Source organism: Lepidochelys kempii, chromosome 3, assembly GCF_965140265.1.
Source record: "Lepidochelys kempii isolate rLepKem1 chromosome 3, rLepKem1.hap2, whole genome shotgun sequence".
Classification (NCBI taxonomy): domain Eukaryota; kingdom Metazoa; phylum Chordata; order Testudines; family Cheloniidae; genus Lepidochelys; species Lepidochelys kempii.
The window spans coordinates 68,346,975-68,373,618 of record NC_133258.1 but is presented as its reverse complement, the minus strand read 5'-3'; the positions used below and the strand labels follow the sequence as shown (position 1 = coordinate 68,373,618).

General features: G+C 42.4%; 1 protein-coding gene across 4 annotated transcripts in view; it reads left to right on the top strand.

Annotated features, from left to right (window-relative positions):
• RNGTT (RNA guanylyltransferase and 5'-phosphatase) overlaps positions 1 to 26,644 on the top strand; it is a 436,227-nt gene that overhangs the window by 104,596 nt on the left and 304,987 nt on the right. For all 4 annotated transcript variants that reach the window (XM_073336687.1, XM_073336684.1, XM_073336683.1 and 1 more), the window contains exon 9: positions 11,510 to 11,645. In XM_073336687.1, the coding sequence (XP_073192788.1) occupies positions 11,510 to 11,645 (136 nt within the window). The remainder of the gene's footprint in view (positions 1 to 11,509; positions 11,646 to 26,644) is intronic.

Genomic DNA, 26,644 nt, shown 5'->3' with positions numbered 1-26,644 from the left:
ACTCCTCGCTTACGGAGTACCCCAAGATTCAGTTTTCTTTCTGGACCTTTTCAACATTTACATACAACCACTAAACGAACTGTTCAGACAACATAAACTCAAGTGCCAGCAATATGCAGATGAGACACAGCTCTACCTATTCACAACATATGACCAAACCACTACTACTAAGATGGCACAGTGCTTGGAGGAGATCAGTTCATGTATGCAGAACAGCAGCTGGCTGATGCTGAATCTAAGCAAGACAGAGGATGCTGCTGGTGAGTAGAAGAAAGCATTCTGAAGAGTGCAGTCACGAGGCAATCATCTTTTGTTGAAGCCACACATCCACAATTGGCCAATTCAGTCCATAGCTTAGAAGTGCTTCTGGATTCTTCACCGATGCTAAGCGGTCACATAGCAGCACCTGCGAGTAATGTTTTCTATCCTCTCTGGTTCGCTAGGAGATTTCGTCCTGCCTTGGCAGATGATGACCTGGCTTCGGTCATGCATACCTCTGTCACCTGTCGGTTGGATGATAGCAATGTGATATAACTGGGCACAAAACCGTTAGTATTTTGGAAGCTCAAGCTAGTACAAAACACTGCAGTGCCTCGCCTCAGCAACACAGTCTAGCATGAGCATATCGTGCCTGTCTTTCACTCTCCACACTGGCTTTTCTTAGAATTCAAATAAAGTTCAAGATCTTATCTTCAAGAGTCTCCATGGCCTTGGCCCTGGATATCTTAAAGATCCCCTAACCTTCTGGGGTGAAGACTGTGCTTGATGACTTTGTTCCTTTGGCACAATGGAATTGTACATTAAGAGTATAGCTCATCTGTGAGAGAGATGGAATTGTATTCCAAGACTGAAATGAACTTCCCCAAGAACTAAAGACAATCACAAACCTCACCACTGTCCATTTAAAGTGCAACACACATTTTTGACCTTGCCTTCTCCAATATGAACCTATAACAATGTGTGTTGTGTGTATTTTATATAATAAATAAATATCTATGAAATAAATAAATATAAAAGCAAAACAAAACATTATTGTGCACACACTTGTACCCCTGGAATGAGAAAACAAACACGTGACAGATTTCAGTCACATTGCTTAAAGCAGAACTGAAAAATGTTCATATACGCTGGTGATGAGCGCAATAGAAGAATCTATATACTAGGGATGGGCAATTGTAAGGTGGTAGAGGGCCATAAAATCCACTAAAACCCTTTGGTGGGCTTTTGTGATAGAGAAAGAAGTGGCGCTTACTGTCTGGCAAAGCTCGCCCAGCTGCTGCTGTGAGAACATGTGCCAGAGCAGCAAGTCCTGCACCAACACCACTATTGCACACAGTCACATATACCTGCCTGCATGTGTTCAGCTTCACAATCTCTGGGAAGGCAGATGAGCCCATGTCCCCTGACACCACCCCAACCCTGGTCCTTGCAGCCAGGGACACACTACCCCTGTTTGGCAACCCCCGGGTGCTGTCTGCCAGCGCTGTCGTGGAGCGAGCCTTCTGCAACCAGGAACTGGTGCTTCCTTCCCTTACTCGAGCAAATGCCAGGGAGCAGCCTCTCATCCTTTGGGCATTGGGAAGAGTGACCTTTCACCCCCTTTTGCCATCCTCTACTCCATGCTGGCAGAGCCTCTTGCTCCTGACCTCACTTCAGATGCTGGCAGAGCTGCCTCCTCTTCTGTGGTTGGTAGTCCAAATAAAGACGTCTGGCAGGGTGTATGCAGTCCCCAGGCTGCCAGTTGTCCATCCCTGCCATACAGAATAGAATAGAAAAAGCAGGCTATCCTTATGAGGACTTGACCATGAGCCAGGATGCCTCTATCTGTCTCCATCTGTGTGTAATTGTTCTCCCAACTAACATTGTTGCCAGCAGTTTATCAAACTCAGTGACGCTGGAAAAATAGGAAGAGATTCCCAGGATGGCAATCAAACGATATAATGGTTTAGTTCTGTAATAGTGTCATTTCTATGTTCGAGTGGCAGTAGCTACTTCATAGCTAAGCTTGAAGCAAGTGTCTCGCTATATAAACCTGTTAGTGGGAACTGGTGGGTGCTGAGTAGTTTTGAAAATCTGCCCATTCTTTAGGTATTTAAAGTGATGCTGTTGCCTCATAAGATCTTTTTTCCTGTCTGGCTCTAATCACTGAAAACTTTCAATGTGAATAAAAGCCTTTCTGTTCCCCTCTATTTCCCTTTCATTCTTTCCCCATACCCACTTCTCCTATGGACTTAAGGTCGGTGGGAGGGGAGCTTTGGTAGGCTTCATAATAGCTATTGGAGAAAGGCTCTGCTCTCCAGGACCTCTCATTGCAATGTAACTTTTGGTTTATATAAATGTACAATACTATATAATTAATGCATTTCATATTAGCAGAGGCTGGGTGCGGTGGTGCGCGCCTGTAATCACAGCTACTCGGGAGGCTGAGGCTGGTGAATCGCTCAGGGGTTTTGGGCTGCAGTGCGCTATGCCGATCGGGTGTCCGGTGCCATTTACAGCCTGTCGAGCTGATGGCTGAAGGACCAGCTAGAACAACACAAATGACATGTTGTGATCGGCACTCTCTCTGTGAGGGCTGTTGGACTGATCGATCAAGGTGATATTAGCAGACACATCATCCACATGTAGATGCCCTACTGCTTCATCACATTCCACTATTAAAGAAAGAATTTATAGAATTCTTGAAATAGCTTGATGCTTGCTAGCACTATATGCCTTTTAAAATAATCTCTACACATTTAATAAATATATGAAATCAACTGTATATAGCCAAGAGCATATATCATTACAGAACAAGAGTAAGGGGCAAAAGGTTAAGTTTGGGCAGGCATTGCAAGTTGGGTTGGGTGATGATGATTAAGGATGGTTTATATGGCAATGGAGAATTGGCTAGATCACTTAATTATTAATTTCCAGACATTTTAACCTTTTTTTTTAAAGTAATACTTTTGTAAAGAATGTGCAATATAGTTTTTGTGTACTACCTGAACTTTGCTGAAATACTCTGAACCTTAATTTATTTGTAACAGTGCTTTTTGTTTGCAAAATGATGCCGATCACTGTTATGTGTAAGAATGGCCATTAACTCTTTAGCAGGATGTATTAAACTCATTTGGTGGAGATGGCTGGATTCCATTTTTAAGTATGGTCAGTGGGTTGGAGTATAAATTGTGGATTATATATACTATCTTTAATCTACAACAGAATTTACTGATGTGAATATGACATTTGCACAGAGATCATAAGAATGGCCAGATGTACAGGGTCAGACCAATGGTCCATCTAGCCAAGTATTGTCTTCTGAAAATGGTCAGTGCCAGACGAAGAGGGAGTGAACATAACAGGCAACTCCAAGTGATCCATCCTTTTGTTGTCCAGTCTCAGCTTTTGGCAAGTGAAGATTTAGGGACACCCAGAGCATTGCTTTGTGTCCCTGGCCATCTTGGCTAATAGCTATTGATGGAACTGTTTTCCATGAACGTATCTAATTTTTTTTTTTAACCCAGTTAGATTTTTCTCCTTCAGAACGTCCCATGGTAATGAGTTCCACAGGTGACTATGCATTGTGTGAAGTACTTCCTTGTGTTTAAGTCTGCTGCCTATTAATTTCATTGCTGACATCTGGTTCTTGTGTTGTGTGAAGGGGTAAATAAGACTTCTTCTCTATACCAGTCATAACTGTATAGACCTCCATCATAGCCTCCCCATAGTCATCTATTTTCTAAACTTGAATAATCCCAGTAATCTTTTTAGTCTCTCCTCGTATGGAAGCTGTTCCATACCCCTAATCATTTTTGTTTCTCTTGTCTGTACCTTTTCTAATTCTAATATTTATTTTCTGAGATGGGGCAACTGGAACTGTCTGCAGTATTCAACATGTGGGCTTACCATAGCTTTATATAGTGGCATTATGATATTTTCTGTTTATCTAGCCTTTTCCTAACAGTTTCTAACATTATACTAATATTAATTTTTATTATGATAACATTTTATTAGCGTTTTTGACCTCCACTGCACAGTGAGAGGATGTTTTCAGAGAACTATCCACCATGACCCCAAGATTTCTTTCTTGAGTGGTAGCAGCTAATTTAGACCCCCTCCTTTTCATGTGTGTGGTTGGAATTATTTTTTCCAATGTGCATTGCTTTGCATTTATCAACATTGAAGTTCATCTGTCATTTTGTTCTGTTTAGTGTGATCTCTTTGTAACTGTTTGCAGTCAGCTTTGGACTTAATTTTCTTGAGTAATTTTGTATCGTCTGCAAACTTTGCAACAGCAGATTTTCCCCTAGAAATGTGCGTCTTTTTCTACCCAGCCCTCTCTTGGACAACACAAGCTCATAAAAAGTCCATCATTTTATTAATAGAAAATGATATGCACAAATCCTGTTAACTCAAATGGAGTTTCCCAAACACTTCAATACAAGCACACTGGTTTAGATAAAAGAATAAAACAAGTTAATTAATGACCAAAAGATAGATTTTAACTGATTACAAGTAATGAGGCATAAAAGTCAGAATTGGTTACAAAGAAATAACAGGTAAAACGCAACAAATACCTAATTTAACTAAATTAATTCAGATCAAAAGTCTCTCTCACTACATGCTTCTTCATCAGTCTTACTGGCTGAATTCCTTTCAGACAGGATTCTTCCCTCAGTCCAAAGCTGTTTCTTTGTTCCTCAGGTGTTGTGGCTGCTGTGGGTAGTGAGGAAGGGAAGACTACCTTGGTGCATCTGTTCCCCATTCTTATACCTTTTCCTTTTTGAGAATCATCTCCAGCTGGGGTTCAGGATACAGGAAGTCTGTGGGGATGGGGATTTCCAGCTGTTTCTTTGCCAATATGTAAATTTCTCTCTCTCACCCTTTTTCCTGCCAAACAATGGCCATCTAACCAGGTGATGATCCATTTGATTTCATTGTGTCAGTTTGCCTTTTGTCTCTGAGGAACTGGTTTGTGGCTGCTTCCTCAAATTCCACACAGTAGAATCTTATAACTTTATATACAGTGTTGCCACACATATTTTACCAGGACAATAAAGATCAGTAAAACATGAGTTTTCAAATGATACCTTAGAAAGCATAGTTTGTACAACATTTATCATTGTCTTGAAATAGGGGTGGACATAAAAATACAGACTGTCACAGACATATAAACACATTAAGCAGAACATATGTTTGATTTCCCCCATGCTCTGTAGTCTATCATTTTATGTACCAACCAATTTAATTTAACTTTTTTAAAGTGTTGCACTAATTCTCTTATGGGAAAGATGGCAAAAAATCCTTTTTGATGAAAATACATTATTAATAAGGATGACCTCAGGTTTTTTGATTACATGAGCGCGCGCGCTCTCTCTCTCTGTCTATATATTGTGTGTATATACACACACACCACTATATCTATATCTATATATATGTGTGTGTGTGTGTGTGTGTGTTAAATGATGCTTGGATGCATAAACAGGGGACTCTCGAGTAGGATTAGGAAGGTTATATTACCTCTGCACTTGACACTGATATACTCACTATTGGAATACGGTGTCCAATTCTGGTGTCCGTACTGCAAGAAGAATGTTGATTGTAGGATTGGAAAACATGCCTTATAGGGATAGGCTCAAGGAACATAATCTGCTTAGCTTAACAGAGAAAAGGTTAAGAGGAGAATTGATCACGCTCTATAAGTACCTACATGGGGAACAAATATTTGATAATGGGCTCTTCAGTCTAGCAGACAAAAGGTATAACAAGATCCAAATGGCTAGAAGTTGTAGCTAGACAAATTCAGACTGGATGTAAGGTCGACATTTTTAACGGAGAGGGTAATTAACCAATGGAACTAGCGAATTCTCCCTCACTGGCAATTTTTAAATCAAGATTGGGTATTTTTCTGAAATATGTGCTCTAATTCAAGCAGAAATTATATTGGGAAAGATTGATGGCCTGTGTTATGCTGGAGGTCAGAATATAGTGGTCCCTTCTGGCTTTAGCATCTATGAAAGTTATATGGGTAGTCTTGGAAGAATTAGATTTTTATCGGTAAATGTCGATAAGGGTATTTCACCTTACATTCACAAACCAATGAAAATATTTCCTATGATACTCTGCCTATCTGTAAATTTTGATTAAGAAAAATGCTGCTTGAGAACTTATTAGTTTGATTTAAGGCTATATACTTTATATATTTTAACGTGATGTTCACATGTTGTGTTTTAAAAGATTATAAAGCTTTAACTTTTTCAATAATTAAATAATTGTCTGACCATCCATAATTGTCCACAACTGTGAAAATTTAAATCCATCAACATCAGAAAAAAGTGTTTAAAATAAACATAAATATCATCCACAGAAGTTAAAAAAGAAAATTCAAATTCTGCCAAGTCTGGGAATCTCTACATCTAATTAACTTTCTTTTAATGGACATGGCATCTCTTAAACAGTGTTCCTACATTTTGAGTCACTTTTTTATTTTTCATTTAAATCATTTTCCTTTTAAGTATCTTTAGTTGAAGGTTTTAGTGCAAGGGTTCTCAAACTTTTTCTTAGTGTGAACTACATCTTAATAGAAATCATAGTAGAAGTAGACCACCTCCTCTCCTATTCATGTTTGGATGAACCACCTATCCTACTTGTGGTCATGTAATATCCTTGTGGCAACTACAGCAATTGCTTACATGGAAAAGTAATTTTAGGAAAGTATTTAATGTATTTTTAATTGTCTTAATGCAATTTTGCAGCCAGGATCAAGGTGAGCCAGCACCATGTGATCTGCCAGTTACCTGTGGACCATGAGCAGTCCATCGACAACAGTTAGGAAACCTCTGTTTATTAGTGAGTTTAAAACAAAGCAGCCAATTTTGCATTCACAGTTTCCTTGCTGTTCATTATAATCGCTTGGCTGTAGTCGTTTTCTTTCATCCATCCATCTAGAATGGCTACAATGCAAATCTAAAATGGGCCTAGAATCACTTTTATATGAATGTGATCACAATATCTGATTAAAACACTAATCTTCGTATTCCTAGTTCTATATCTGAAAGAAAGTGATTTGGTGTTTGAGTCAGGCACCAAGGTTACAGGGGTAGATTGACTATTGTCTCCTTTGGTAGGTGTGCCTCAACTTCAAACCTGATGGATCTATCTTGATGTTCCAGTCTTGGAGCTTGAGGGAACTAGTGGTCTTCTAGACATTCTTGTGGGATAAATGGGTTCTTCTATCTGAACACTTGGTAGAATTTTATAGTAATCTTTGTCTTCCACTATGAATATAATGGCTCCTAAATAGTCTGCTGGATTTGTCTCCATAGGTCACTACAGTGCGCAAATGATCTTTAACAGATTAAATGCTGAGGGGAGTCTTATTAAGTTAAGTCTGAACAACTGTGACTTTTTGTTTGTTTGTTTAAGATTACATGCCATATCTGGGAGGCACAAAAAGCCCCAAAAGTTCTTCACCACTACTACATTTTCTGTGCAGTCTTCCATAACCCAACTCTTCTGAGTGATTGACAACATGGTAAATCCTTGGGTGTTTTCACTGTGAAGAAATTTCATTTTACTTTGCAATCATAACAGCCAAGATTCATTCTGAATGGTCTACTGTCATGGAAACACAACAGTGTCTCAGAGGCAAACATGAAATCGTCTCTGATTAAATTTAAGTCAGTATGGCTTATTAAGTTTCTGGGGGTTCTGGCTTTGTGGTAAATCAGTGAGTTGGACCATGGTACTTAGTGGTTGGTGCAGGCCATTGGGTAAGTCCATTGTTGGTTGAAATTTTCAGTGTTTCCCTATCAAGAGTGAGGATGGGAAAGGATACCAGTAGCTCTTAAAGAAGCTAGTAGTATCACGAGTCCTGTTCAACATATATTGAGACCACAAAATGGGCAGAGGAGGAGACACATGGACTGCGGTGTTGGAGTATTCAGTACTCTGATGACATTCATCTCTACCCTCAGCCATGTTGGACTTGGCTTCTGTTGACTAAGTATTAGATTACTGTAATGCCCTTTACATGGGGCTACTCCTTGAAGCCATTTGGAAAGTGAAGCTAGCACAGAATACCATTTAGTCAGTGCTCCAGGGCTTGCATTAGCTTCCAAAAAGTTTCTAGAATTCAGTAGTGGAGTTAACCTATTAACCTGTAAATGGTTTGGAATCTCATTACCTGAGATGTTACTTCTGTGTACCACACTGGTTGAAGCTGCAATTAGTGGAGGTGCTCAAACTGGAGCTTTTTTGTTTTGAGAAGGAGGGAGGTGCTGGCCAGCCCCACACTGAGGGTATGTCTACACTATGAAATTAGGTCGAATTTATAGAAGTCGGTTTTTTAGAAATCGGTTTTATATATTCTGTGTGTCCCCACAGAAAATGCTCTAAGTGCATTAAGTGCATTAACTCGGCGGAGTGCTTCCACAGTACGGAGGCTAGAGTCAACTTCTGGAGCGTTGCACTGTGGGTAGCTATCCCACAGTTCCCGCAGTCTCCGCTGCCCGTTGGAATTCTGGGTTGAGATCCGAATGCCTGATGGGGCTAAAACATTGTCGCGGGTGGTTCTGGGTACATATCGTCAGGCCCCCGTTCCCTCCCTCCCTCCCCCCGTGAAAGCAAGGGCGGACAATCGTTTCGTGCCTTTTTTCCTGAGTTACCTGTGCAGATGCCATACCACGGCAAGCATGGAGCCCGCTCAGCTCACTGTCACCGTATGTCTCCTGGGTGCTGGCAGATGCGGTACTGCATTGCTACACAGCAGCAGCAACCCATTGCCTTGTGGCAGCAGACGGTGCAATAGGACCGGTAGCCGTCATCGTCATGTCCGAGGTGCTCCTGGTCGCCTGTGTGAGGTCGATCAGGAGCGCCTGGGCAGACATGGGCGCAGGGACTAAATTTGGAGTGACTTGATCAAGTCATTCTCTTTAGTCCTGCAGTCAGTCCTATTGAACCATCTTATGGTGAGCAGGCAGGTGATACGGATTGCTAGCAGTCCTCTTGCACCATCTTCTGCCGGGCAGGCAAGAGATGAGAATGGCTAGCAGTCCTATTGTACCATCTTCTGCCGAGCAGCCATGAGATGTGGATGGCATGTAGTCCTTCTGCACCGTCTGCTGCCAGCCAAAGATCTAAAAGATAGGTGGAGTGTATCAAAACAAGAAATAGACCAGATTTGTTTTATACTCATTTGCAAATCCCCCCTGCCCCCCGTCTAGGGGACTCATTCCTCTAGATCACACTGCAGTCACTCACAGAAAAGGTGCAGCGAGGTAAATCTAGCCATGTATCAATCAGAGGCCAGACTAACCTCCTTGTTCCAATAAGAACAATAACTTAGGTGCACTATTTCTTATTGAAACCCTCCGTGAAGTCCTGCCTGAAATACTTCTTGATGTAAAGCCACCCCCTTTGTTGATTTTAGCTCCCTGTAAGCCAACCCTGTCAGCCGTGTCGTCAGTCACCCCTCCCTACGTCAGAGCAATGGCAAACAATTGTGCATCTGAGTTGAGAGTGCTGTCCAGAGCAGTCACAATGGAGCACTCTGGGATAGCTCCCGGAGGCCAATACCGTCGAATTGTGTCCACAGTACCCCAAATTCGACCCGGCAAGGCCGATTTAAGCGCTAATCCACTTGTCAGGGGTGGAGTAAATAAATCGATTTTAAGAGCCCTTTAAGTTGAAATAAAGGGCTTCATCGTGTGGACGGGTGCAGGTTTACATTGATTTAACGCTGCTAAATTCGACCTAAAGTCCTAGTGTAGACCAGGGCCGAAAGAGATTCTCTATTTTGGAACTTGCTCCTCTAACTCGGTCTGCTGTTGTCACAATTTGTTTTCTTGGCATGCTGCAAATCCCATCTTTATCCTCCAGTAATGGTGAGTGAGTGGGCTGAGGACTGGAGGGTCTGTTTTTAATCTTCTTATTAGCTGGTGAATATTCATGTATGTTGAGATGGGAAGAGCAGTCCTTTACACTGTATTGTGAAATTTAATTTATGAAATGAGTGCTCATAGCACTAGGTGGGCGTGTGCAGCGGTTTTCATATGTATAAAGAAATAAAAGTTTCAGTGCTCTGTATAGCTCTTGGTAACAATTTAAAGCATTTCCTCACACAGCTCTGTGCCATTGCAACTCAGTACAGACCTGAAACAGCCCCTCCAAATCGTGGTCTCTTGAGCACAGAATGCTAGTTATGCTAAACTGTAATAGTTTCTTGTATTCAAAATATTGAAAGAAAAGATTTACATAAACTACATATGAAGCTGTGCGTTTCCCCTGCAAGACTTTAGGGCAGAATCTTTGGAAGAGACTGCTTCTGTGTCATCTTAAACTGTCTGGGAAAAGGGTTCTTTGGAGATGCTTATTACTTGCTTTGTCCTTCTGACAGCAGAGGTCCTCTGGGTGTGGCTTGCAGCTGTTTACTAGGGCTAGTGACTTTTAGGAAAGGCTACTGGAAGATGACTTGTCCCTTGAGAACCAGGAATCTTGAATTATGAAAAATATTGAGGTTTTATGAAGGCGTGTCTAAGTTCAATAGAGTTGAAAATTTTCCAAATACGAAAGCTCATTTGAATCTCTTTAAAACTTTCATTTTAAATGTTAATTTGACGTGGATGGTTGAAATTGCAAAAGGTTTTATACTGATAAGGTTTTTCCATATGGCTTGCTGTGAAAGTAACTGGAATATAGACTGAAGGAACAGTTACTAAAAGAAGATCTGTACATGTCCCTCTAAGTTAAGGAATCTGCCATTTGTACCATAGAATACAATATTTAGTGCTCTAGGGTAGTCTATCAGAACTAATACATTAACGGTAGAGGATTTAAGCACTTGCAGTTGAGCTGCAATCACAAAACTAATTTCTCAAGATAGTAAGCACTCCCTTCCCCCACCCCGCAGGTTTAAGTACTTCGGGGGGGGGGGGGGTACTGTCTCTGACTGCTTTTGTTACAGTGCTTGCCATAAAGGGGCCCCAATTCTGACTGGGATTTTGTGTGTTACTGCAATGCAAATAATAAATAATGGACCAGAACAGTAGCTGTTGTATATAGCATAGTTCTCTTAATGTCAATGGAGCTATGCCAATTTACACTGGCTGGGGATCTGGTCCAGAGTTTTTACAGCCATCTGATAAGATAACCATTTTTTTTTCTGGTTTTTGTTTGAGTCACAAAGTTTCATACTTATAGGCCCCAGACCTCTGTTGTGTTGTAATATCTATTCAACAGTCAGTCATCTTTATAGATAAAAATTGCTTATTTATGACTTTAACCTATATAAGCTAAATGTTAGGTATTGAAATATCTCTGTAGTTATTTGAGGATAAAAAGGCACTTTTCTAAAGTAATGATCATTATATGATTACCTATAAAACTTCCCATTTTAATGCATTTTTATAGCTTCATTCTGTTGAGTACATTTGATTAAACTAATAAGGCAGTTACAATTAACATATCTGTTATAAATTTAGAGGAGATAGTTCAAAGTATAATGTCATCTTTAATGTTTTTGTTGCAGGTATATGATGATGATTGATGGCAAGAATGAAGTTTATATGATTGACAGAGATAACTCAGTGTTTCATGTATCTAACCTGGAGTTTCCATTTCGTAAAGATCTTCGCACACATTTAACAAATACTCTGTTGGATGGGGTAAGGTGCATAATGTTTATTACAATGCTATTCTTCTGTGTTCAGCAAGTAAGCCAGATCTGCAGTCCTGGGGGATAGTGAATGTTAGAATCACAAGAGTAATGTATTCAATATCTAGTAGAGAGTGATGATCACATTTTCCATACATCATTTCTTACCAGTCCATCCATAGAGTAGCAATACTGACGCTCAGCAGGGGCTGAAATCAAGGTGTTGAATGGCAGCCTCTGAAAAAGAGGAGGTGGAAAGCAAAAAGGAATAAAACATGACGTGAATCTTTACATCTGTCTCCTTCGACGTTGGAAACATTGCAAGTGAATTGAATTATTTTCTACATCTTTTTCAGGACTCGCTTGCTAACCTTTAAATGAACTCGTGTTGAAAGGAGCCCTTTGTTGTTTGTTCTTCCACCTTCATTTTTCAGCTAATTTTAATTATTGTCTTGTGGTTTATGTGCCGTTTTCACCCTCTGTGTTAAAGTTTATCTATTTATCTCTGACTAAAATATTGCCAAACTATCAGGCCCATTTAAGTTCATGTAAATTTTCAGCACTTGTTGAAGTTTTTAAACTGACAGATTATCTGGAAGTTGAGTTTATAAAATACCTGTAATTGTTCAGTAATTCAGTCCAGTCTTTTAAACTGAATATTGCTTGCCAGAGTTGTTAAGAGGAGAGAGGTGAGGAGAGAGCAACTCCTCTTCACTTCTCTTTTTGGGGAGAAAATGGCTGCATTGGCTAGCAGGTCCTGGGAGGGTTGGAATATGCCCAAGGAGAGGGGAATGATAGTGACATCATTGACTGTCACCTGGAAGCCTCCCTCATGGGTCTGCTCTTACAACTGTCAGGGTGACCAAAGGTAGGGGGTTCTGCCTTTTGCCCCCTGGATTTTTTCTTGAAAAGAAGACTCTGCTAAGAGAAGACTCTGCTGCCGCTGCCATTTCCACTTCCTCTGCCTCCTGGTGCTTGTGCTCCCTCCTGTTGTGGTCTGTATGTACCATCCTTTGGGCTTGCTACATTTAGGAATCATTCTCTTCCCTCTCCTTAATGAGCTACTACACCTAAAGAAGGTCACAAACCAAGCTGTCATCTTGAGAGGGGGTTGTTTAAAGGAGCTCTGTGCCCTATGAGCAGCAGTGGGAGGCAGAGCAGCAGGCATCTAACTACAGAGACAAAGCTCCTGCACCCCCTTGCAGAGCAGAAAGCAGGGAGCACCAGGAAAACACAAGTACACAGCTGAGGAGCTCTCGGACCAGAGGCTGTTGCAGGAGGGTTGTGTACCTTTGTAAAGGTGGGAACTGCTGCAGCCAAGGAATCTATAAATCGCTGGAGGTAATTGGGACCCCTGGTACGCCATACAGCTGCTCTTTTTGTCCTTCCACTCCTTTCCCTGGAAGCTTAAGAGAAGTAAGGCTCTCTCAAGGCTCAAAAACTGCAACCAGTCTTTGTTCACTGCCACTCATCCATAACTCACATAGTGCTTATGGTTGCCATTTTGTTGAAGTTTCTGCAGCTGTTCTGTAGCCACTCAGTAAGGCTGTGTATTGTCAGCATAGTTCAGACAGTTTTTCTGGTGACGTGCTGAGTATCTTTCTAAAACAAATGGCTGAGTAGGGAACCAGAAGTGGTTATATTGCTCAGCATTCCTTACTTTCTCCCATTGAATGGACTAGCCCTCCTACCTTTCTGTCCTTATCCACAGAGGTAGTATCCCCAAACTCAGAATGCCGCAGTTACCTCATGCTTCCTCAGGGATCTCACAGTTGGGTTTGCACCAATAGTGGGTCTCCTGTCACTTACCCAAGTGTCAGATTTTGTCTTGAAAACTTCCTTGGCATGCCACCAAAAGAAATCTCTGAATTACACTGACAATGGGCAGCCTGAGTGAGTGGCTCCAGCGCAGCTGCAGAGACTCCAGAAAAATGGTGACCACAGTGACTGTGTGGGCAGTGGGTGAATGGCAGTGGACAAAGATTGGCTGCAGCTTATGGACCCTGAAAGAGCTTAATGGTACAGTGACTTTCCCAGCCAGCAGGGATGTTGTCAGACAGCTATGCCAATGAGAGTGCTATCAAAATGAAGATGTAGATGGGTGAATTTGTGGATGGCGTCACTCTCCTATATATAGAACTGTTCTTATTGTTACCCAGGGATGTTGTGCTGCATGAAACCCTGACACCTCCATAAAAACTGGAGTGACCAGAGCTACAGACAATTGGCTGTCTGCTTTCAGGACCTATGAATACCTTGTATGTGAAAGGTAGACTAAGCAATGTCTAGTCTTATTAAAATATAAGTGTCGTATACAATTTAATGTGTAGTTATGGGGATGCATAGACTCTCTGATGTTGTTTGTATTACTGTATAGCCTCCTAGGTGCTAGTCATAGGCCAGGAACTGCCACTGGGAGAGGCATTGTATGGACACAGAACAAAAAGCCAATACCTGCCCCAAAGAGTTTAAAACAAGAGATGACAAATGGATAAAGACAGATGAGCAAGTACAAGGAGACAATGAGACCGTATTGGTCAGCATGTTAGGCAGTGATCTCAGCACAACAGCAGCATAACTGTTGTCAAGTTTTTTATAGGTATCGTAGAAAAGGAGAACTTTAAGGAGAGTTTGAAGGTGGAATATGATTAGTTTTGTGAATGTTTACAGAGGGTGTCCCCCCAAGCGTGAGAGGTAGCATGGCACACTGTTGCCAGGGCAAGAAGCCTATACGGCTTCAGTCTTTCTAGATCTGACCTCAGAGAATTCAGCACCCCCATTCATCGTGCACTTCTCGCAGCAAGTCCGTCTGAGCGGGGCTCCTGGGGAAGCCAAAGGGCCCTACACCCCAGCTCTGCAGTCAGCCGTGACTCAGCCAGAGTGTAAAATGGAAGTTTTTTTAGTTGACAGGTACACAGCGTAGAACAGAACTTGTTAGCACAGAAATCAATGACTTTCAGCCACATGCATCTTGGGGGAACCGTGGGTCAGACACCTAGACTCCCCCCTCTTCAAGTCACCCACAGCAGACTGAGCTGGACCCCATTGCTTGGCCTCCGACACACCCATTGCTCCTCCCTGGGTTTTATCTGCTTCCCAGGCAAAATGTCACCTGATCTCATTCCCCCTCCTGCTTCTCAAGTTATGAAGGGCATCAGCCATAGCTTATGTTCAGGCAGCTGGGCAGCTTCATCTGCCCCTATGGGTCTCAGCAAAAGTCACATTCCCTTATTCCCATCACCGAGGCATTGGTACAGTACACAAGGAAACTGAGGCACACAGTATTAATACAGGACAGTAAGACTCACATCCAGCATAACAAGGGGGAAAACCGCACTTCGTCACAAAGATGATGCCTAGTTTACAGGTCTGAGTGATAGGCAGGAGGGTGGTGATGTCAGTGATAGAAAAAAGAGGTAGCAGAGAAGATTTGGAGGGGAAGATTAAGAGCTCTGTTTTAGCCATGTTGAGCTTGAGCTGACAGGTAGACATCCATGAGGAGATGATGGAAAGTCAGTTGCAGATTTTTGTTTCGAAAGGAGGAGACAGGTTAAAGTACAGGTAGATCTGTAAGTTATCAGCATAGAAATGGTAGTTTTATTTGTGTTTTCAGATGAGAGTAGCCAGACATAAGTTTATAAAGGGAGAAGAGAAGGGGGAGAAGGACACAGTCCTGTGGTGCCCCTACAAAAAGTTGGATGGGGGAATGAGACGTGCCAAAGGACACGCTGAAGGAAGAAGAGTATTAGTAGGAGGAAAGAATCACAGAGGTCATGGGTAGATCAGATTTCAAGAAGAGGAGCCTGGATGACAGTGTTGAAGGAAGCTGAGGATGAAGTACTGGTTCTGAACTTTGCCTAAAATGAGGTTGTTAGAGACTTTGGCGAGAGCTATTTCAGTTGAGTGTAAGGCATGGAAGCCTGATTGGAGAGGGTCTAGGATGGAACTGGAGGAGAGGAACTCTACAGTGATTGTAGATAGTGCATTCAATGATCTTAGAGATAAAAGGGAGAATGGAGATATGATGATGGTTGGAGTCGAAAGTGGGGTCTAGGGCATTGGTTTTTGTTTTTTAAGATGGGTGAATCTAAAGCATGCTTTTATTATCTAGCCCCAGAGAGCTCAGGAGATGGGATGGGGTCACTGAGACAGGCAGTGTGATTTGAGGAGGGAAAAGCAAATGATAAATGTCTGCATCTGTGATGGGGAGAAGGAGAGTTGAGGGAGTGGAAGGGGTTATGTCATATTCTGTCAATTTTGTTCTGGAAAAATCTACAAGGTCCTGTGCAGAGTGTGAATTGTGGACAGAAGGAAAAGGTTTTGAGGAGTGAGTCTAAGGTGGTGAAAAGGTGGCTGAAACTGTGGTCTTAGGATTCAGTTAAGTTGGAGTTGACTTGTTCAGCTAGGGAGACAGCAGAACGGAAGGACAGGAGAACAAATATGTAATGGAGGAAGTCAGCCTGATCACAAGATATCTGCCAGAGACACTGCAGTGCAAGAACAGGAATAGGAGAAGCGGATGTTGAAGATGAGCCCGGGCTGGGGTTGGAAGGGTGGACCTTGCAATGGTATTTAGGGGCACAAAACCGTTGAGTGTAGGATATGAAACATTGAGAGAGTAAAAAAACCGTATCAATGGAAGGGTGGTCAGGGAGGACAAGAAGTTGTCTGTACTGATGAACTGCAAGTCAGAGATGCTGAATGATAGCATGTGGGAGGCTGTTGTTGGGCAATTGTCATAAATATAAAGGGAAAATACCTCCTGGCCAGAGGAAAAACCCTTTCATCTGTAAAGGGTTAAGAAGCTAGGATAACCTCGCTGGCACCTGACCAAAATGACCAATGAGGAGACAAGATATTTTCAAAGCTGGAGGGGGGGGAGAAACAAAGGTTCTCACTGTCTGTGTGATGCTTTTGCCGGGAACAGAAAAGTAATGGAGTCTTAGAATTTAGTAAGTAATCTAGCTAGATATGCGTTAGATTCTGTTTTGTTTAAATGGCTGATAAAATAAGTTGTGCTGAATGGAATGTATATTCCTGTTTTTATGCCTTTTTGTAACTTAAGGTTTTGCCTAGGGGGATTCTCTGTTTTGAATCTGATTACCCTGTAAGGTATTTACCATCCTGATTTTACAGAGGTGATTCTTTTACTTTTTCTTCAATTAAAATTCTTCTTTTAAGAACCTGATTGCTTTTTCCTTGTTCTTAAGATCCAAGGGTTTGGGTCTGTGTTCACCTATGCAAATTGGTGAGGATTTTTATCAAGCCTTCCCCAGGAAAGGGGGTGTAGGGTTTGGGAGGGTTGGGGGGGGGGGAGATGTTGCCAAGCGGCTTCTTTCCCTGTTATATATTTATTAGACGCTTGGTAGTGACAGCAATAAAGTCCAAGGACAAAAGGTAAAATAGTTTGTACCTTGGGGAAGTTTTAACCTAAGCTGATAAAAATAAGCTTAGGGGGTTTTTCATGCAGGTCCCCACATCTGTACCCTAGAGTTCAGAGTGGGGAAGGAACCTTGACATGGTGGCAGAGTGGTAGGATTAACTTGAAATCATCTTGAGATCAATTTGAGATTTTTTGAACAAGAAGCACAGATTTTAAAAAGGAATTTTTTTTCCCTTTGGGCTGCTGGAAAGCAGGTTTTCAGCTGAAAGCAGTTAGTTTTTTTTTTTGTCTCTGCTTGGGGGCTAGAGCAGAGACAAAAGGGAATTGTCTTTTATGAGCTGGAGTTTTCTCTATCTAAAGGCAGGTTAGTTAACCTCCTGCAGGAAATTCACAAGTCTTCACAGACCTGAAGAAGTTTTTTTGTTTTTTTTACCTAAGAGCAACTAGATGGGTTTTCTGTCTATTTGCCTGGAGACAAAGGTGTTAGGGTTTTTTTTAAGGATTTTTCTGTAGGCTGACAATCACTATCAGAGAACATAGGTATCCGGTTACAGCACAGCAAAATTTTACAAGCCAAGTTTTTTGTTTGTTTTATTTCTAACTCTCGGTTGTAAAGTTAGTTAAAAACAGAGAGGCAAACATGACAGAGCCCAAAGCAGAAACAGCCAAAGAGGCTGCCCACAGGAGAGCTGTGGAGACAAAGGAAAAAGAATGGAAGCATGCTGAGGAGGAAAGGGAGGCTGCCCACAGGAGAGCTATGGAGGCAAGGGAAAAAGAAATGGAGGAAAAGGAAAAAGAGAGGAAGCATGCTGAGGTGGAGAAGGAAAAAGAGAGGAAGCATGCACTGGAGATGGAGAAGGCAAAGGCTGAGTGGAATCTACTGGATAACAATCCTTCCCCAACAATCCACAAATGGGAGCGACTATGTCCACAGTATGATGAATCCAGTGATATTGCTGAATATTTTCTCACCTTTGAGAGACTGTGCACTCTCCATAAAATTCCTGAAGATCAACCAATTAAAGTCCAACCTTACCGGGTGTCTCCTCAAGCTAAAACTGCTATAGAACGGGAGATCCAGGATATGGTACAGATGGGTGTAATCCGCCCCTCTGGCAGTGCATGGGCATCTCCAGTGGTTCTAGTTCCCAAATCAGATGGGGAGATACGTTTTTTCATGGACTACCGTAAGCTAAATGCTGTAACTCGCCCAGACAACTATCCAATGCCACGCTCAAATGAACTATTAGAGAAACTGGGACGGGCCCAGTTCATCTCTACTTTGGACTTAACCAAGGGGTACTGGCAGGTACCACTAGATGAATCTGCCAAGGAAAGGTCAGCCTTCACCACACGTCGGGCTTTATGAATTTAATGTACTCCCTTTTGGGCTGCGGAATGCACCCACCACCTTCCAAAGACTTGTAGATGATCTCTTAGCAGGATTGGGAGAATATGCAGTTGCTTACCTTGACGAAGTGGCCATATTTTCGGATTCCTGGGCAGAATGCTTGGAACATCTACAAAAAGTCTTCGAGTGCATAAGGGAGGCAGGACTAACTGTTAAGGCTAAGAAGTGTCAAATAGGCCTAAACAGAGTGACTTACCTTGGACAGCAGGTGGGTCAAGGAACTATCAACCCCCTACAGGCCAAAGTGGATGCTATCCAAAAGTGGCCTGTCCCAAAATCAAAGAAACAGGTTCAATCCTTCTTAGGCTTGGCCAGATATTACAGGCGATTTGTACCGCACTACAGCCAAATCGCTGCCCCACTGACAGACCTAACCAAAAAGAAACAGTCAAATGCCATTCAGTGGACTGAAGAGTGTCAGAAGGCCTTTAACCAGCTTAAAGCGACACTCATGTCTGACCCTGTGCTAAGGGCCCCAGACTTTGACAAACCGTTCCTAGTAACCACAGATGCATCCGAACGTGGTGTGGGAGCAGTTTTAATGCAGGAAGGACCTTATCAATAATTCCATCATGTAGTGTTTCTCAGCAAGAAGCTGTTTGAGAGGGAAAGCAACTGATCAGTCCATGAAAAAGAATGTTACGCCGTTGTCTACGTTCTGGAAAAGCTATGCCCATACGTTTTGGGGATGGCGTTTCCACCTGTAAACCGACCATGCTGTGCTACAGTGGCGTCATACCGCCCCGGGAAATAACAAAAAACTTCTTTGGTGGAGTATAGCTCTCCAAGATGTCTGTCTGGTGATGTTCTCCTCCTAATACAGCGTGGCAAGAAGGTCCTCCGAACATTAACGATTAACCTGTTGAATTGGAGATAGTTCACCTCCCAGTGACTTCATAAATATCTGCTTCAATTACCTTTGGTAAATGAAAGAACCAAACAAGCATTAGTTTTACAGCTATATCAGAAAATGAATCTGAAAATTTTCAAAATAAATCACTGTTTAAAAATGTATAGTGTGTACCTTCTAAAAATGAAACCTACATCTATCTCTGAGTTGTGAAGAATATGTATTAAGATAACAACCAACAAGAAAAAGCACTTTTATGTGGAAAACTATGATTAAATAGTGTCTTCCTGACCAGTGATTTAAATCATGATTTAAATGAAATCCACCCTGTACCAGAGTCTGGGGATAGGCTATGTAGTCCAAGGAACTTCGGTTTCCTTGGGATACATGGTTGGTGGCAGTCCTGGCAACTATACTCCAGGGTTGGTGTCCTGTGTGGGGTGGGGCACTGTACAGTGCAGGTTCAGCTCTGGAGTTTTGCAGTGGGCAGGGTACATTTGCCTCCTCCCCTGGCTCTGGCCCAGCTGAGCTGCAGGGCCCACCTTTTATACTTTCTGCCACACTCTTCTGCTTCCGCCGCAGGGGATGGGGCTCGTTTGACTCTGCCTACGAGGGGAATTGTAGTGGTCTCTTGCTCTCTGGCTTGGAGGGAGGCCACTCTGCCTCACTACAGGCAGAATATCATTGGACATAACTTCAAATGATAACTCTGTGGGGCTAGCTGGTATTGTCCAAGCTCACCCATTAAGTGGGATGTGGCCCATGCATTCCTTCTGCCATTGAATTAACAAGGGTACATCAGTAGGAATTGCAGAGTTTTCCTGAGAACTTTGACAGGAAACCATTAGAAACACAGACATTTATCATGACTGACTAGGAGTATTTTGTCACAGGCTGTTCAGTCTTGGGTATATAAGAGTACAGTGAACATTCTGGGGCAGGGGATGCCATCTAAGCTGTTTGCTATTAGTATGCTGTGGTATTAAGCTTTTCAGGGAAGTAATTGAAAGGGCCAGTTAGAATTGATATATTTGGGAGGATGTGGGGAATCTCTCCTCTTTGTGCATTTCACAAGAGCTGACAATTAGGGGCTGCTGGACATGGGAGGAGCTGGTCTTTCAATACAAGTGTGTGGACTGGTGGGGCAAGGACTTTTATGCATTGATATTCATTCGTGTTTGGGGTTGGTGGTGTTAAAGGTGCCTGGTCTGGTGCTTCAGGATGAGACTAATAGTTCCCAAGTTTGTGGTAAAAAGGAGAAAGGGTTAAGGGAAGTCCTTTCCCAACAATAAGCTAACTTGGAAGGAGCTCCCAATCAGTCACTGCTTATTTCAGGTTCTGCATGTTATTTTACGACATTCTGGATTATGACTTTACATGTTTTGTAGTTTTGTAAAACTTTTTGTATTGTAATACATTTTAGTAGCTCAGTTTATTGGTATGAAATTATTCCTAAGACAGGATCCTTTTTCAATTTTTTTCATAAAGTGAAAAGCAAAATGGAATGAAATTAAAAAGGCTTGGTTGGCTGAAGTACCATGAAATAAAATTAAAACTTTCCGTAACATAAATCCTTTTTCATAATTCAAATTTCTAAATGAGTATGATCAATGAAGGGTAATGAAAGCTTCTTATGAAATGTATTGCACATTCTGATAAATTACTTTGTGTGTGTTTGAAAATGGAATTTCAGTTTCATATTTAAGCATCACAATAGTTCAGTCTAGTAGGTGGTTTGTTATTTAATGCTGGTGCTAGATGGATTTTTTTCCACTACTATTCTTACACGGCACATATATTCGGTTGTTTTTTTAAACTCTGAGATGAAAGTCTTGTTTTAACAGATTGTTGCTAATTAGTGCTGAAGAGCTGTTGAAGTTAACTCTGTAATTGCAAAATTAAATAATTCTTACTTATTGGTCTTGATGTAGAAAGAGGTGGTCCAAATGGAACTGATTTTTTTAATACATGAATTTAACAGCATTTGAAAGAAGAGGAAGTTCTTCGGCATTCTGCTGAAATAGTTGTGAACAGATATAACATGCCAGGAGGAAAGAAAAGAGAAAGCGTAGACTGACAAAATAGGGAAAGAGAGAGAAATGGACTAGGAAGAACATTTTTCTTTTATAGAAAAGATTAGTTACTAATCATATTTTCATTCTGAATTTAAAAGAAAATACATCCTGCTAATATAGGAGGTGGAAAGCAAACTGGAAGAGTGAATTTAGTAACTTTATGATTAGAGAGGAATCTTAAATATGCTATTAACATTTCTAATATTCTACTTTAATAGATGTTTGACCCTCTTTGTTTCATGTCTTGCAATACTAGATATTATTTTAAAAGTGGGTAAAAAAGAATAGAAAATTTTAAAATAAATGCCCTTCATTTCTACCTTGCAGAAATTCCACCAGATTTTGGAGAATATCCTAGTAGATTAGTTATCTGGTTCTTCATCAATAGTAATCTCGGCTTCAAAGAGTTGTGAGTAGTTTCGTACATTGGATCTCCAATATGAGAGAGTGCTTGCGTTTTTTTCCCCCAAATACAGCTTATAGAGGCAGTACAGTGTTTCAGTAAATCATCTTGGCCGAGAGTTTAATCATTAGTATTTGATGTGAGGTATAACACAATTTGCCCTCGTCTGTATTGACCAGTCATTTGTGTTCAGCTTCATGTTAGCTAACTTGGCGCTTCAGTCATATTCCATCATGATGACATTTTGTAGTGAATGTAACTAAGTCCCAAGAATTCTTTTGCCAGGGACAGTTGTTCAAATCAACTGGGATTCTCTGTGCATTTTGGTGAGTGTTAGGACACCTATAGAGCTTCACAAACATTAAACACCTACCACAATTACCCTATGAGGGAAGAATTGTCTTAATTTTAAAGATGTGTAAACTGAGGCACAGAAAGGTTAAAGCCAGTATTTTCAAACATGGGTATATGAAGTTAGGTATCTAAATAAGAGTGGCCTGATTTTCAGAGATACTGAGCATTTCTGTATTTAGGTGCCTAACTTTTGGAGCTCAAGTTTGAAAATTTTGAATGATGTATTTAAGGCCATATAAAGAGTCAGTGTCAGAGGTGTGGGATTATTCCTATAGTTCTGGCCATTGTCTGGTGCACTAGAGTAAACTGCGTCTTATGCTGCTGACCCAGGCGGGTTATCTGCAGGCATCTAACTGTTAATGAACTTATAGCAGGCCTTGAGCCATCAGCTGTAGCCTGGCTGGCACTGCTCCTTGCAGCTAGAATCTTATTTGTATCTTCCTAAAAATCAAGGGCCCTTTCATTGTGTTTTCTCTTGATTTCAAAAGGCCAGCTCATGGTCCATGAGGGGAATCCTAGAATATCAGGGTTAGAAGGGACCTCAGGAGATCATTTAGTCCAACCCCCTGCTCAAAGCAGAATCAATCCCCAACTAAATCATCCCAGCCAGGGCTTTGTCAAGCAGGGCCTTAAAAACCTCACAGGAAGGAGATTCCACCACCTCTCTAGGTAACCCATTTCAGTGTTTCACCACCCTCCTAGTGAAAAAGTTTTTCCTAATATCCAACCTATATCTCCCCCACTGCAACTTGAGACTATTACTCCTTGTTCTGTCACCTGCTACCACTGAGAAGAGTCTAGATCCATCCTCTTTGGGACCCCCTTTCAGGTAGTTGAAAGCAGCTATCAAATCCCCCTTCATTCTTCCCTTCCGCAGACTAAACAATTCCAGTTCCCTCAGCCTCTCCTCATAAGTTATGTGTTCCAGTCCCCTAATCATTTTTGTTGCCCTCCGCTGGACTCTTTCCAATTTTTCCACATCCTTGTAGTGTAGGGCCCAAAACTGGACACAGTACTCCAGATGAGACCTCACCAATGTCAACTAGAGGGGAATGATCACATCCCTTGATCTGCTTATACAGCCCCAAATGCCATTATCCTTCTTGGCAACAAAGGCACACTGTTGACTCCTATGCATTTTCTCGTCCACTGTAACCCCTAGGTCCTTTTCTGCAGAACTGCTGCCGAGCCATTCGGTCCCTAGTCTGTAGCAGTGCATGGAATTCTTCCGTCCTAAGTGCAGGACTCTGCACTTGTCTTTGTTGAACCTCATCAGATCTCTTTTGGCCCAATCCTCTAATTTGTCTAGGGCCCTCTGTATCCTATCCCTACCCTCCAGCGTACCTACCTCTCCTCCCAGTTTAGTGTCATCTGCAAACTTTGCTGAGGGTACAGTCCACGCCATCCTCCAGATCATTAATGAAGATATTGAACAAAACTGGCCCCAGGACTGACCTTGGGGCACTTCGCTTGACACTGACTGCCAACTAGACATGGAGCCATTGATCACTACCCGTCAGCCCGACCATCTAGCCAGCTTTCTATTCACCTTATGGTCCATTCATCCAGCCCATACTTATTTAACTTGGTGGAAAGAATACTGTGGGAGACCGTGTCAAAAGGTTTACTAAAGTCAAGGAATAACACATCCACTGCTTTCTCCCCTCATCCACAGAGCCAGTTATCTCATCATAGAAGGCAATTAGATTAGTCAGGCATGACTTGCCCTTGGTGAATCCATGCTGACTGTTCCTGATCACTTTCCTCTCATCTAAGTGCTTCAGAATTGATTCCTTGAGGACCTGCTCCATGATTTTTCCAGGGACTGAGGTGATGCTGATTGGCCTGTAGTTCCCCGGATCCTCCTCCTTCCCTTTTTTAAAGATGGGCACTACATTAGACTTTTTCCAGTTATCTGAGACCTCCTCCTGATCGCCATGAGATTTTAAAGATAATGGCCAATGGCTCTGCAATCACATCCGCCAACTCCTTTAGCACCCTCGGATGCAGCGCATCCAGCCCCATGGACTTGTGCTTGTCCAGCTTTTCTAAATAGTCCCGAACCACTTCTTTCTCCACAGAGGGCTGGTCACCTCCTCCCCATGCTGTGCTGCCCAGTGCAGTAGTCTGGGAGCTGACCTTGTTTGTGAAGACAGAGGCAAAAAAAGCATTGAGTACGTTAGCTTTTTCCACATCCTCTATCAGTAGGTTGCCTCCCTCATTCAGTACGGGGCCCACACTTTCCTTGACTTTCTTCTTGTTGCTAACATACCTGAAGAAACCCTTCTCGTCACTCTTAACATCTCTTGCTAGCTGCAACTTCAAGTGTGATTTGGCCTTCCTGATTTCACTCCTGCATGCCTGAGCAATATCTTTATACTCCTCCCTGGTCATTTGTCCAAGTTTCCACTTCTTGTAAGCTTCTTTTTTGTGTTTAAGATCAGCAAGGATTTCACTCTTAAGCCTATCCGGTCGCCTGCCATATTTACTATTTTTTCTACACATCGGGATGGCTTGTTCCTGCAGCCTCAATAAGGATTCTTTAAAATACAGCCAGCTCTCCTGGACTCCTTCCCCCCTCATGTTATTCTCCCAGGGGATCCTGCCCATCAGTTCCCTGAGGGAGTCAAAGTCTGCTTTTCTGAAGTCCAGGGTCCGTATTCTGCTGCTCTCCTTCCTTCCTTGTGTCAGGATCCTGAACTTGACCATCTCATGGTCACTGCCTCCCAGGTTCCCATCCACTTTTGCTTCCCCTACTAATTCTTCCTGGTTTGGGAGCAGCAGGTCAAGAAGAGCTCTGCCCCTAGTTGGTTCCTCCAGCACTTGCACCAGGAAATTGTCCCCTACACTTTCCAAAAACTTCCTGGATTGTCTGTGCACCGCTGTATTGCTCTCCCAGCCAATATCAGGGTGATTGAAGTCTCCCATGAGAACCAGGGCCGATCCAGGAACATCCATTTGTCGCCAGAAGAAAGCCTTGTCCATCTCATCCCTCTGGTCTGGTGGTCTATAGCAGACTCCCACCATGAGATCACCATTGTTGCTCACACTTCTAAACTTAATCCAGAGACTCTCAGGTTTTTCTGCAGTTTCATACCGGAGCTCTGCACAGTCATACTGCTCTCTTACATACAGTGCCACTCCTCCACATTTTCTGCCCTCCCTGTCCTTCCTGAACAGTTTATTTCCATCCATGACAGTACTCCAGTCATGTGAGTTATCCCACCAAGTCTCTGTTATTCCAATCACATAATATTTCCTTGACTGTGCCAGGACTTCCAGTTCTACCTGCTTATTTCCCAGGCTTCTTGCGTCTGTGTATAGGCACTTAAGATAACTCGCTGATTGTCCCTCTTTTCCAGTATGAGGCAGGAGCCCTCCCCTCTTGCACTCTCTTGCTCGTGCTTCCTCTTGGTATCCCACTTCGCCACTTACCTCAGGGCTTTGGTCTCCTTCCCCCAGTGAACCTAGTTTAAAGCCCTCCTTACTAGGTTAGCCAGCCTGCTTGTGAAGATGCTCTTCCCTCTCTTCATTAGGTGGAGCCTCTCTCTGCCTAGCACTCCTCCTTCTTGGAACACCATCCCATGGTCAAAGAATCCAAAGCTTTCTCTCCGACGCCACCTGCATATCCAGTCATTGACTTCCACGATTCAACGGTCTCTACCCGGGCCTTTTCCTTACACAGGAAGGATGGACGAGAGCACCATTTGCGCTTCAAACTCCTTTATCCTTCTTCCCAGAGCCACGTAGTCTGCAGTGATCTGCTCAAGGTCATTCTTGGCAGTATCATTGGTGCCCATGTGGAGAAGTAGGAAGAGGTAGTGATCCGAGGGCTTGATAAGTCTCGGCAGTCTCTCTGTCACATCGTGAATCTTAGCTCCTGGCAAGCAGCAGACTTCTCGGTTTTCCCGGTCGGGGCGGCAGATAGATGTCGGAGTCCCCCTGAGGAGGGAGTCCCCAACCACCACCACGCACCTCCTTCTCTTGGGAGCAGTGGTCGTGGGACTCCTTTCCCTAAGACAGTACATCTCATGCCTTCCAATTGGCGGAGTCTCCTTCTGCTCCATTCCCTCAGATGTATCATCTAGTCCACTGTCCGCATTAGTAGCTGTGGAGAGAACATGAAAACGGTTGCCTACCTGTGTCCGCATTGCTGGTACATGAACTCTCCCCTTTCTTCTTCTGGAGGGAGCTGTGAGTAACTAGTGATTTTTTTTTTTAGAAAAATCAGTGATAAGTTTTAACCATAGGGATCAGATTTGTCTTGATTTACATTTTCAAATCATTAAGCAGCAAAATACTGTTATCTATCATTAAGAAGCAAAATATGTTTCAAGTCTTTTTTCTTGTACAGTACTGTGTCGGTATGGATCCCACTATAGGTGCACATGAGCACCACATATACAAGATCAAATTATTTTTTGAATTCAGTGTCTATTAGAGCTGCACATGCATATGCCCTGTGCCTCTTTGTGCTCCTGTGTGACGTCGTGAATGAAGTGTTACCCTATGAGCAGGGTGAATAATGGATTT